At 38.7% G+C, this 13,853-nt stretch overlaps 1 protein-coding gene across 1 annotated transcript in view; it reads left to right on the top strand.

The window, feature by feature from the left end:
- The window catches only part of LOC126094593 (probable splicing factor YJU2B), a 65,782-nt gene that overhangs the window by 32,003 nt on the left and 19,926 nt on the right, over positions 1 to 13,853 (top strand). Inside the window, exons 3-4 of the mRNA XM_049909061.1 lie at positions 2,787 to 2,898; positions 5,417 to 5,677. Of these exons, the coding sequence (XP_049765018.1) occupies positions 2,787 to 2,898; positions 5,417 to 5,677 (373 nt within the window). The remainder of the gene's footprint in view (positions 1 to 2,786; positions 2,899 to 5,416; positions 5,678 to 13,853) is intronic.

Here is a 13,853-nt window from a genome sequence, read left to right as displayed (position 1 = left end):
TCATTCTGATCTCTGGGAGGGGAACACATTGAGAGTAGACATATTCGAAAGGAAGAAAGGGACAGTGAAGGAAGGAAAGATAAGAATTGGGATATGGAATGTGAGGACACACTACTGCAAGCAGGAAAGCTAGAGAATGCAAAACAGGAGATGGAAAGGAACAGATTAGATGCCCTCGGTTTGTGTGAAATGAGATGGGGAGAGAATGGCGAGATAGAAAGTGGAGATTATAAGCTCTTTTACTCAGGGGAAATCAAGAGGGTTGAAAACAGAGTAGGAATATTGATAGGACAAAAGCTGAAAAATTAGGTAATGAAAGTACAATATATTGATGGAAGACTGATGATGATATGACTGGAGGGTAGTTCAAAAGATTTGGTGTTGATACAGGTATATATGCTAACCAGCCAGCATAGAGATGCTGCCAAAGAAATACTAGGAATTAGAGTATCCAAAAGTACCAGGAAAGAATGGAGAACAGAAAACATGTTGAAAAAGATGGAAGAGCAGAGAAAGTGGAAGATGTAGAAACTGAAGAAGGCAAAAAGAGGTACAGGAAACTGAATAAAGAATTAAGAAGAGAAACTGAAGAAGCAAGGGAAAAAATGAATGAAACAGAAATGCGACAAAATAGAGAAAATGGAGAAAGAGGGCAAGTATGAAATGATGTATAGGCTGGCTAGTGAGATAGTTTTTGAACATAAAAGAAAGAGGAATAACATGGAAATATAAAGAGCAGATGGTACTCTAGCAGAATAACCACATGTTTTGAACAGATGGCAAGAATACATTGAATGTCTGTATAAGGGGGATGAAATACAAAGCGAAATTAATGTTGAAGAGGAGCAATATGTGCCGGAAGATGGAAAGGGATTCACCATCTTGGAAGCAGAAGTAGAAAACACGCTGAAGGTGATGAAGAATAGGAAGGCATGTGGTATTGATGATTTGCCAGCAGAACTGTTGAAGAGTCTGGGAAACAAGGCAAGGAAAGAAATAGTTTACCTCTGTAACAAGGTATATGACAAAGGGGAATGGCCTGAGGACTTCCTTGCAACAGTTATGATACCAATAGAGAAAAACAGAAATACTAAAAAATGTGAAGAGCATAAGACCATCAGTCTAATTTCTCATGCAGCTAAAGTCATGCTGAGAGTGTTGAATAAAAGACACTATGGCAAGCTGGATAGAGGGATTGCAGAGGAGCAGTTTGGATTTAGAAGAGGAAAAGGAGCGAGAGATGCTATTCGCCTGTTAAGAACTATAGGGGAAAGATATATGGAAAAAGTAGAGAAATCTTTACTGTTTTTATAAATTTAGAGAAGGCTTTTGACAGAGTTCAGTAGAACAAGCTGATGGATATTTTGAAGAGGAAAGGAGTAGATTGGAAAGAGAGATGACTGGTACAGAATGTATATTTACACCAGAAAGTAAGAATAAGGATTGGAAATGAAATGTCAGAAGGAAGCAGCATTGGACGAGATGTTAGACAAGGTTATTGCCTTTCCCCACTGTCGTTTAACGCATACCTTGAAGAGATTATTGCAAAAGGCTTAGATGGGAAAAGAGGAATATGTATTGGAGGAAAGTGAGTAGAATGTATAAGACTTGCTGGGGTGACATGGTATTAGTGGCAGAAAGTGAGTGGACAGTGAATAACATGCTGAAAGATCTGAATGAAGCTTGTGTGGATTATGGGATGCAAATAAACACAGCAAATACAAAGAGTATGGTCATCAGTACAAGACGCAGACTGTCCAATATTAAAATAGGACAATCTTCCATTAACCAAGTAAGTGCATTTACATATCTTGGAAGCACAATAACTGAAGACGTGAGTTGTCACCAGGAGGTGAAAACTTGAATTTCCATAAATTAGATAAGGGTGTAAGGGAAAGGTTTGGCAAATGTTTTGTCTGATGTGTCGCACTATATGGGGCAGAAACATTGACACTGAGACGAGAGGATGAAAAAAAGGTTAGAAGCATTTTGGATGTGGAGGAGAATGGAGAGAGTAAGCTGGATGGAAAGAGTGAGTAATGAAAGAGTATTGGAAAGGGTTGGTGAGGGATGATGTCTGCTGAAGGTTGTAAGAGAAAGGAAAAAGAACTGGCTGGGACATTCCTTGAGAAAGAAGTGCTTGCTAGTAGATGCTTTGGAAGGATTGGTTTGTGGGAGAAGACTGAGAGGAAGAAGGAGATGCAAGATGATAGACAACATAAAGGGAAGAGGAAATTATGAAGACCTGAAGAGGATGGCAGAAGACTGGACAGCCTGTAGAACTACCATGTGAAAACCTGCCTTTTGGCAGAACACTGTTGATGATGAGATTTGAGTACAGAACCAATGAGCATATTCTTTATTTTTGCTAGGCATTAAAGACATTTGATAACATTCTGTAGCTGCTAGAAAGGTGGATCGATTCTAAAAGGTATTAAAACTTTTGACACATTGTACTGCTTGTCATCCATTGCTCTTCGTTGCAGCTGTATTGTATTGCTGAATTAGAAAAATCAACCAGTTTGTGCTAAGTGTACTGATAACAAAACAATGCACTGAAGGTTGATCGCTGTATCAGTCTTCTCTTCTCTTCTCTCTCTCCCTCTCTCTCTCTCTCTCTCTCTCTCTCTCTCTCTTTCTCTCTCTTTCTCTCTCTCTCTCTCTCTCATAGTATGCATTGTGTATTGCCATTGCTGCTTTCTCCCTCTCTATATTCAGAATTTGTACAGGGTAATTTATTTATACATATGAAAAGAATTGTTTAAATAACAGGATTTTTTTTCCAGGTACAATGCAGAGAAAAAGAAAGTTGGAATGTACTACAGTACACCAGTATATCAGTTCCGGATGAAGTGTCATCTTTGTGATAATCACTTTGAAATAAAAACAGATCCTGCAGTAAGTACCAACAGCAATCAAATTAAGGGAATGATTTGGATGGATAACTATGGATCATATTTGAAGCCAGCATAAAGTTTTTTTCCCCCCTCAAGATGGATTCTGTAGTCTTACCTATGTGTGGGGTTGTAAAAAATGTTTGAACTCCCATTTGGTATTACATGTCACAAGGTCAGCTTGTGAATTTCATCAAACTAATACGATGAATTTGGTGGATGCAGTAAATTCCAGGTCTCTGGCCCTGATGTTCACTTGGGCTGTCAGGTTTTGTAGCTTTGTGCAATGTAACTATTGCTAAATAAAACACATCATCATAACTCAGCATTTATCTTCCAACAACTCACAGAAATTTGTAATGGTTGACACCAGATATGTTTACACACTGCTGCTATTGGTTGGTGTCACAAAAGTTTAAAGTATTGTGGGTCTAAGTGACCTACCATATCATCAATTCACTCTCACATTACCCTTTTGTCAGCCAAGAATGTATTTAAAGAAATCAGTCTCCTCACCAGTTTAAGGGATGTGATGGCAATAAATGAAGTATAAAAACATATTTAATATTAGAATTAAGCTGCCCGAAGGCTAGCTTTATTTTTATTTATATTAGTATTAACTTAAAAGAGTTTTCTGTTGCACATATTAAATTTCTTTGTTGTATATTAATGTCGTAGCAGTTGTGGGCGAGTCCACCATAATAGTCTCAAACTTGTCTGCCATCTTAGCAAAATAAAGTACATGAAATTTAAGAGGCGTGAGAATTTTTGTGCAAATTGTTTAATTGTAAAGGAGTTTTATGCTGATTCCACAACTGCTCTTAGATTGTGTGAATCTGTAATATTTCTGAATGTATGGAGGATTTAATATTCTCATTTATATTTTAGTGACGTAGTCGGCTGATATGTTTGGATTGCAATATTTTGTCTTCTAGCATCTGCTGAATAAATGTTACTTTTCAAAACAGCCTTTTATTTAAGTTTGAATATTATGAAGCAGCTTCCTTTGTTCACATATGATACAGTTTTGGAATTAGCCAAATTATTTAGTGTCCCTGAACTTATTATTCATGACAGCAAAATATGGGGTAATGTATTAAAGTGGCTTCAACATTCCCAATATGGATAACTTATACAGATACTAAAACATAATTTTGGAAAGATTGTTTGACATCAGTGGAATCAGCAGTACTGTTCTTGGAGTCACAGTCAAGTTGGCTTTGATAATAGATTATGATATTGTGTCTCAATTCCTTCATGACTTTGTATGCATATGACCGTAACAGCTGGTATTTAGAGGACTAGGTATATCGGGAGTTGGAAATAAGGTACTGCAGAAGTGTAGTTACTGTTTGATATGAGTTTTGTTTCCAGTTGTTTGTATCGTGTGATATTTATGTTTAGGACTTATTTGTTATAAAATTGGAGTCATAACATTGTAGGTACATGTAACTTACAAAGAATAAAGTAAGTACAACACTCAGTTGTGTATTTCATTTTCAGTTATTTATATGGTTAGCACCTAGAAGCGTATGGCAAATTTGGCAGACATGGAAAACATAATACAAGCAATAAAGCAAAATATGATCAAGAACATCTATCGCCTCAATAATAGAATGATGGGGTTGTTGGGTGCAAACAAGGTTACAGTGTGAAAACACTGTAACTTGCATAAACTGCACAGTTCATTTCTTCGGATCAAATTTCAGGACTAAGCTCATCTTTGTATAGTGGCACACATTTCTTATGCTATTTTACATGTTTCTCATTAAAAATGTGCTCTTTGTCATTTATGATTCATCATTATGTTCCATTGCCACTGATTAAGAAGCATTTTAATCAGTTTATATGGTGGCTATGGAGAGAAAGAGACTCGTGGAAGCCCATGACAGTGATTCACAATGCAACATTTTTCAGCAGCAACAGACCATTACACTTGTGGAGGGCAGGGAGATGGGAAGAGGGGGGAGGGGGCAGTTTGGTACCCCATGTTTGTAAGATGTGAGACAATGTCTGCAGTGCACCCCAAGGAAATATTTCCTTATATTATTTAAGCAGTGTTATGGCAGGAGAGTGTTCTGAATTATATGCTTCCACCTGGACATTTGTACAAGGCTTTTAGTCTGTTGATGTTGACTGATGAGTGTCCCAACTGAGCACTAATTCAAGTGGGACATGACTGAAAGTCTGTGGAACTTTTTCCAACAGTATTTCAAATACATGTTATAAGAAAATGCTTTGAGGCTATTTTTAATCACAAACCTGAAACTTAAACTGGCACCTGTGTACTTGAGTGTAATTATTCATGACTTCCTGAAAGCCCTACATTGCATAATTTACATGAAAATAAATCCAGAGATAGCAGAACACACCTCTAATTACAGTCTGTTTGGTCTGACTCATATTTAGTAGCACTGATTTTCTTCTCTTTATCCTTCATATTTCTATGTTATTGACAAACTGTTCTGTTTGATTTGATTTCATTTATGTGGTATTTACATTGTTGATTTTTTCTGTTTCAGAATTTTGATTATGTGATAGTGTCTGGTGCCCGACGTCAAGAGAATAGATGGGATCCGACACAAAATGAACAGGTTGTTCCTGAAGATAAGGCAACCAGTAAGCGCCTTTTTGATGATGCTATGTTTAAGTTGGAACATGGTGACAAAGATCAGAAAGGAGCTAAATCTATCATGCCAACTCTCAGTAGGTTAGCAGCAATGCGTGAGGATCGCTGGCAAGATGACTACAGTGCAAATTGTGCCCTACGACAAACTTTTCGGGTTTGTGTAGTTTCACTTTATTTTCAAGGCTTAAAAAATTACTATTAATATTTGTATCTCTCTAATGTGTTATGTAATGCAGACTGGTGTTCCAATAAATTTGTTGTTTCCATGTCATCATTATCAGCCTTTTGACATCCACTGCTGAATAATACTGGTGTCTAGACTTTTCCTTTCATTATAATCTTGAGCTGCACACATCTATATTTCCCCTACATTTGTATAATCATTAGGTCATTGTCCTGTGCCTTCTTATTTTTTGGCCTCCAGAAAAGGACTCCTTGTCCTTCTACCATCCATTTATTTGTCTATACGTCCAGTGCACCTTCCCTTCATTTTCACTATTGTCATAATTACATCCTCCACTCCAGTTTGCTCCCTGATCCAATTATTTGCTTTCTTGTCTCTCTTAGTAATTTTCAATTGCAGCTCTCTATTGCTCATGAAGTAACCCTCAGTTTTTTAATGGTTTTCACATTAGAAGTCCATGTCTCCTTGCCCTCATCAAAATTGATGAGATAAACCAATTGTAACCTTTCCTTTTCAGACACATCGTAAGCTTGGTTTTCCCATAATAATTCCAGTCCAGTTTTACTCTTCTGTTTATTTCTGCTCTTTTCCATCCTGCTACAAAATCTCATTTTCTGTTTACATGGTTTCATTGTAAATTTGTGCTATTTACTTTTCTATTTGCTGATTATACAGTTTTGTAGTCTTATTACATAATTAGTTTTTCAGAGCTCCTTTCAAACTTTTCCATAAATTATCCTTATAGTTGATGAAATTATTTGTGCTAGAGGCAAATAGTGCAGTGTCATCAACAAAACAAAGATGGTTCTGTTACATTTCGTAAACACCTATACCTTTTTCATGTCCCCAATGTAACACCCTCAACATTTTCTTTGAGGCTGTGTAGGACAGTTTCGGTTTTGTGGTCCCCAGTCTAGATCTCAAAAGTTGATTACACTGAAACACAAAATAAATGATATATGGTTTATAACCATTACTGATTCAGTGGATTGTTCAGAACAACAAATGAAAACAATTGGGAGTAGCCAATGGGGAGTAGCACAACTGGAATTACATTGGAGTAAACAAGTAGTACAGGGCTATTACAAATGATTGGAGCGATTTCATAAATTCACTGTAGCTCCATTCATTGACATATGGTCACGACACACTACAGATACGTAGAAAAACTCATAAAGTTTTGTTCAGCTGAAGCCGCACTTCAGGTTTCTGCCGCCAGAGCGCTCGAGAGTGCAGTGAGACAAAATGGCGACAGGAGCCGAGAAAGCGTGTCTTGCTTGAAATGCACTCACATCAGTCAGTCATAACAGTGCAACAACACTTCAGGATGAAGTTCAACAAAGATCCACCAACTGCTAACTCCATCAGCGATGGTATGCGCAGTTTAAAGCTTCTGGATACCTCTGTAAGGGGAAATCAACGGGTTGGCCTGCAGTGAGCGAAGAAACAGTTGAACACATGCGGGCAAGTTTCACGCGTAGCCCGCGGAAGTCGACGAATAAAGCAAGCAGGGAGCTAAACGTACCACAGCCGACGGTTTGGAAAATCTTACGGAAAAGGCTAAAGCAGAAGCCTTACCGTTTACAATTGCTACAAGCCCTGACACCTGATGACAAAGTCAAACGCTTTGAATTTTCGGCGCGGTTGCAACAGCTCATGGAAGAGGATGCGTTCAGTGCGAAACTTGTTTTCAGTGATGAAGCAACATTTTTTCTTAATGGTGAAGTGAACAGACACAATGTGCGAATCTGGGCGGTAGAGAATCTTCACGCATTCGTGCAGCAAATTCGCAGTTCACCAAAAGTTAACTTGTTTTGTGCAATCTCACGGTTTAAAGTTTACGGCCCCTTTTTCTTCTGCGAAAAAAACCTTACAGGACATGTGTATCTGGACGTGCTGGAAAATTGGCTCATGCCACAACTGGAGACCGACAGCGCTGACTTCATCTTTCAACAGGATGGTGCTCCACCACACTTCCCTCATGGTGTTAGGCATTTCTTAAACAGGAAATTGGAAAACCGATGGATTAGTCGTGGTGGAGATCATGATCAGCAATTCATGTCATGGCCTCCACGCTCTCCCGACTTAACCCCATGCGATTTCTTTCTGTGGGGTTATGTGAAAGATTCAGTGTTTAAACCTCCTCTACCAAGAAACGTGCCAGAACTGCGAGCTCGCATCAACGATGCTTTCGAACTCATTGATGGGGACATGCTGCGCCGAGTGTGGGAGGAACTTGATTATCGGCTTGATGTCTGCTGAATCACTAAAGGGCACATATTGAACATTTGTGAATGCCTAAAAAAACTTTTTGAGTTTTTGTATGTGTGTACAAAGCATTGTGAAAATATCTCAATTAATAAAGTTATTGTACAGCTGTGAAATCGCTTCAATCATTTGCAATAACCCTGTATGTGAGGCAGAAAACAATTGCGTAGCTGAATGGTATCATAGTTCGCCAAAGTAGAAGTGAATAGCAGTAAGCAGACGTCTTTGTACTCATATCCCAATCAGGCCTAGGTGCAACACGGAGCACCATCAAAGGGTGTCCACAGGGCTCTGTTTGTGGTCCAGAGTTCTGGAATGTTGGTTTGGAGCCATTACTGAACAAGCTTCAGAGTATAACAAACATTGGGGGCTGCATCACCTATGCAGATGATCTGGTAATTGTATATCTGCTAACACAAGGGCTAAAGTAGAGGAAAAAGTAGGATAGTTATTGAAAAACTAAGCAACTGGTGCATAGAAAAATACTAACAATAGCAGTGCATAAAGCAGTCTATTTGTTACTAAAAGGAACATTATCAAGAATGAGAGATCAAGCAGTCAGAATAATGGCCATCCTATGTACAGAAAAGGAATTACTATCGATGAAAAGCAAAACTTCCAAGCACACATAGAAATGAGACACCTTAAAATCGTAAATAAAATAGCTGCAGTTGGCCAAAGAAGTTTTCAGCTGCCACTAAGTGCAATAAGAATGTACCACAATGCAATCTTACTTGCTGTTGTGGGCTACGGGTGGGGCGTTTGGGCTCAAAGAGCCAGAAAGGTAAGGACAGCACAGGCTCTACAGTGACCAAAGAGAAGTGTACTTCAGCACCTGACACATATAGAACAACACTGACTGAGACATTGCTGGTGAAATTAGGATTGCTACATCTAGATGCAGCAGTAAGAAAGACAGGTGCCCAGTATTGGCTCAAAAAGCATGAGTATAAGGTGAAGAATCTGTATTGAGTAAGGAAATAAAAGGATGCATTGATAGAGAATGGCAAGAAATCTGGGATAGTGGAGAAACAGGAATGAGAACCTACCAGTTCCTTCCTAACATAAGACAAAGAAAAGGAATGACATACTTCCTTCCGACCAAGGGAGCTATACATTATCTGTTGAGACATGGACCATATCCCAGTACTTACCGAAAATAGGACAGTGCCCACAAACATCTGTGAATGTGGAGCAATGGGTACCCCAGATCACATCATCTGAGAGTGTGTCATTAGACAAGATGTTACTGACAGACAGGAACAAATTTGGAAAAGCAACAGTCTACAATATAATAAGGAATGAAGAACTATGGCATAAGCTGAACTTGCTTACAGCTAAGATATTGGCTTATGAACCACAAACCCACAATGCTGAGAGACAACCAAGAAGGGGCCTTACATCGTGATAACGAGACATGCCACATACAACAACATTCTGGAAGCAGTGAGAAGATGAGCCTCAGGGAGGACCAGGAAGGACTTCCTGAGACCTGACAGCCACCTTGGGTGCCATAGCCCCTTCGAATCCTGTGTTGCACCTCAGTACGCCAGGGAATAATCATCCAGGCAAATGAGAGATCCAGCTGGGTTCTAATACCAAGAACAGTAGTGTTGTGTGCTGTTGTGTAGTATAGTGTGGTAGTAGTGCAGTCCAGGATTACAAATTACAAAATTTGTGATCTACCAATGTTGCATAGTGTAATAGACCAGTAGTGTGTGCCTTCTGGATTTGGGATGAGCAGATATCTGTGTGCCAGATGCCCAAATGGTAGTATCCAGACTTTTTTTAGTTATTTTTAATGTAGTTATTCTATGTATATTTCCCCCCATTAAATAGCATTTGCAGACCATTAGAATTGTTCATGTTCAATATTTGGTCTGTTCTTTTATATGGATAACAGACTAAAAGAAAGCAGCAAATAAATAAAAATAAATTACATGGACCAGTCCAGAGAATAATTGGGATGGTGCAGAGTTGTCATCAGTACTTTAGTCAGCCATAGAAATGAACAAATTCACTTGCAGGCAGAAATCAGATTGGGTCATTGACTACTTGGCATTAAATCAACCAATGGCGTACTCTCTTGACCTGTCAGCTGAAGATACTGTGTTATTCCCCATTTGCAGCGACCCCACCGGACATAGCTGTACATATCAATGGTATGGTTTCATCCATTGATATGACTGGTAGGATTAGAAGATTTTTCATATTTAAAATCTAATTACCAAATTCTGTTATCAGTTTTGAATTTCTGAATATCTTGATAAAGTTTAAGAGCAGCTGTAACATTGATATACATTTCATTCTTCAGTATATTGAATAAATACCTTATTTCTCAAGGACTGTTATTACAAAGTTTGTTAGAATTGTTGTTGTTGTGGTCTTCAGTCTGAAGACTAGTTTGATGCAGCTCTCCATGCTGCTTTGTACTGTGCAGGCCTCTTCATCAACAAATAACTAATGCAGCTACATCCTTTTTAACTTACTTATTGTATCCATTTCATGGTCTTACTTTACAATCTTCAACCCAAACACTTCCCTCCATTACTACTGTATTTACCTGACTGTAAGACAGCACTGATTATAAGGCAACCCCCATTTTTTCAAGTGGCTTCTTGAGAAAAATTTATTTTTAACGCATTCTGGCTAATCAAAATTGCAAACTGTTTTATAGACAGATACTAGGAAGTTAACATTACACGTACTCTAAATTTATGCTGTTTATTGAGTGTCTACATTTTGATAATACAAGGAAAAATAAAATAAATGGTTGACATTTATTTGCAGACCATTCATCTGTGGTATCACTATATTTCATCCTCATTATCCTAACAGAACAGTTCTGAAATTTAAGTCTTCATTGTCACAAATATTTGGCGTTTTCTTCCTACGTTGTGATTTCTGAGGGTGGGTTACTGTGGGGCCTGAGAACACAGCTGTTTTTATCTGAATACATATTGGATTTCGCTTCTACCGTATTTACTTGAATCTAAGCCGCACTTTTTTTCCGATTTTGTAATCGAAAAAAACGCCTGCGGCTTAGAATCGAGTGCAAAGTAAGCGGAAGTTCTGAAAAATGTTGGTAGGTGCCGCCACAACTAACTTCTGCCGTCAATACATGTAGCGCTACACAGCCATGCTTTGCAGGCACAAAGATAAATATGAGCCCAAAACCTCCGTGTCAGTAAATAAAATTAAAAAAAAGGTGGAAGACGAGCTTTTTTTCTCCGCCCCGAGTTTCAACCACTGCATTTTCATACATTATCCAACGAAGTAAATACAAATTCCGTATTGTTCATCTTCGAATGTAGCAGCATTTCAATGTACTACGAAAATCTGACTGGCAAGACTATTTGGGATGTTTGTCAATATGGCCAACTCTACGTTCTGAAATTTTTCCTACCTGTGAGAAAGATCATTGCTAATAGGAACTTTTATGAATTGTGAATCACATGCAGTATTCTCTTCACCATAAGAATAATACGAATATAAACATTTTGCCATGTATTCTTTCGTGTTTGCTGCTATCTCATTTAAATCCTGTCTGCCTAATAAACTATGAATTTAGAGTGAGACAACAGCAAAAGCGGAAGAATATACATCCCATGTGATGTTTATATTCATCTTATTCTTATGCCTAATAGTGATACAGTCAGAAATGGAGCAAGGCAATCGACTAGATTTTTAAATCTACGATGACTCTAATTTCTGTGCAGAATGTAATGTACTAAAGAGGCGTCTGCAAAGATTTTCAAACGGAGAAAAACTCTCGTTCAGAACATCTTGTATCATACGCAGTCTATTATTTGGTTCCTGTTGAGCATTATCAAAGAAAGCAGCAGGGTAAATAACAACAAATACCAGTATCTTACCATTGTTTCTTTACTGAGACAATTCCTCTTTTTTTTTTATTTATTTTTTTTTATTGTAAGCGGCGGTAGCGCCCGCAAAAGCAAGCCATGCGGCGACAGGTCGTAAACACTCATTATCAGAATGTGACAAACAATGCCTGACACAGTACAGTAATGCATTTTTAGCTTAGAGTGACGTAAACACCTATAACAAAGAGAACGGCACTTATCAGATCAAAGAAAAATAAGCAATCAATTCAAGCCAGACGAAGGACGTGAAAAAGGAAGGGTACCCGTATAAATACGGACGGAGCGCCTGATGCATAGCAATGGCTACCTGGTAAAGCTTAACTGCTAAGCTAAGCTTACGACTCGAACCAAACTACTGTAGCTGTATCGTCATTCATTCGACCTAAATTGTGTCTCATATTACAATGGACCAACTTTGTTTCAATCTGGAGGTGCGACCTAAAACTTTTCTCTCCCCTTGATTTTCAAGTCTCAAATTACAGGTGCGGCTTAGATCGGTGATAATTTTTTTTTCCTTGATTTCGAGTCTAATTTTTCAGGTGCGCCTTAGATTCGAGTAAATACAGTATACTGAAGTAAGAATGTTGAAATATATCTTGCTTCAAATGGGAAGGGAATCATGTGGCACATTAGTTTGAACTACCTCGTTCTCAGGAATACACGTAAGAAATCTGTTTTAAGATATCTTTATTTTTGTAGGAGCTATGACCTGTTAAAGTTTAGGACACTTGTGATAGTCAGCTTGACAGTGTACTCACAATATGACCTCCATTGTGCTCGCACACAATCAGTCTTTTTTTGCCAGTCCTGCTGCACACATTGCAAGATCTGTGGGTCAACAGAGGCACACACCTCAATATGCCAGCAGAGGTGGGCTAAATTGTTGATTTTTACCTTATATACAATGATTTTAAATGTCCCCACAGATAAAAGTCAAGAGGTGTAAGATCAGGGGACTGTGGTAGCCGTTCAGTAAGACCCCTCCTACCTATCCAGTGACCTCCAAACTGTTCATCCAGAAACTGCCTGACTTTGGTAGAATAGTGGAGAGGTGCATCGTCTTGTTGGAAGAAGGTTGGGGAATCATCTTGTGGATTCAGTAGTGTTGGAAACACACAATCACAGAGCATGTTAAGATACCTCTCTCCACTCAAGGTTCCATAAATAAACATCAGAACCACGATTCTTGTGCCCCAAACATGCACCAAACCGTCTCTTTTTCACCACCAGCACATTTACAGGATTCCATTCTGAAGGAGTTTGCATCTGACCAGTAACAATGATTCTATTTGTTTACTTCTCCTTGCACATAAAAACTAGCTTTGTCACTGAACAACATCTGTTGTATGAAGTTTAGATTTCTGTTACACTGATCCAGAGCCCATTCCGCAAACTGCACCTCGTAATCCTCCGAGAGATGACGCAACTGTGTATGTGCAGAATGCACGCAGGATTGAATGCTGATTAACACCAGATATTGCTGATAATCGACGCATACTGCGATGGGGACCTTTCACAAATGATGCCAAAATTGCTGTTGCAGTCTCCTCATCAGTGGCTGTTCTTGGATGCCCACTGAGTGGCTTGTTCACCACAGAACCTGTTACACAAAATTTGTCCAATAACTTTAATACTGTCATATTTGAAATGGCATTTCTCTCAGGATGCCAGGCATTGAAATTGGCAGCAGTTACTGTGGTACTTCATCCACTGCTCATTAACACAGTTTCAATGCATGCCTGCTGTTGTGTGCCATTGTGGATCACCTGCAACAATAAACAGAATTGATCACTTCCATGCAGTTTCATTTCATGACCGGTCATAACTCCTACGCAAATGAAGGTATCTTAAAATAGAGTTCACATGTATATTCCTAAGAAAGAGGCAATTCAAAAAGCCACATGGCCCCCTTCCCATTTGAAACACATAACCCAAATCCAAGATGGTGGATTTAAAGATGACTGTCACTGTTACCGTAGCTCCTATACGTTGCG

The sequence above is a fragment of the Schistocerca cancellata genome, chromosome 8 (assembly GCF_023864275.1).
Source record: "Schistocerca cancellata isolate TAMUIC-IGC-003103 chromosome 8, iqSchCanc2.1, whole genome shotgun sequence".
Classification (NCBI taxonomy): Eukaryota; Metazoa; Arthropoda; class Insecta; order Orthoptera; family Acrididae; genus Schistocerca; species Schistocerca cancellata.
The sequence above is the reverse complement of the archived record's forward strand: the minus strand, read 5'-3'. Positions and strand labels throughout refer to the sequence as shown.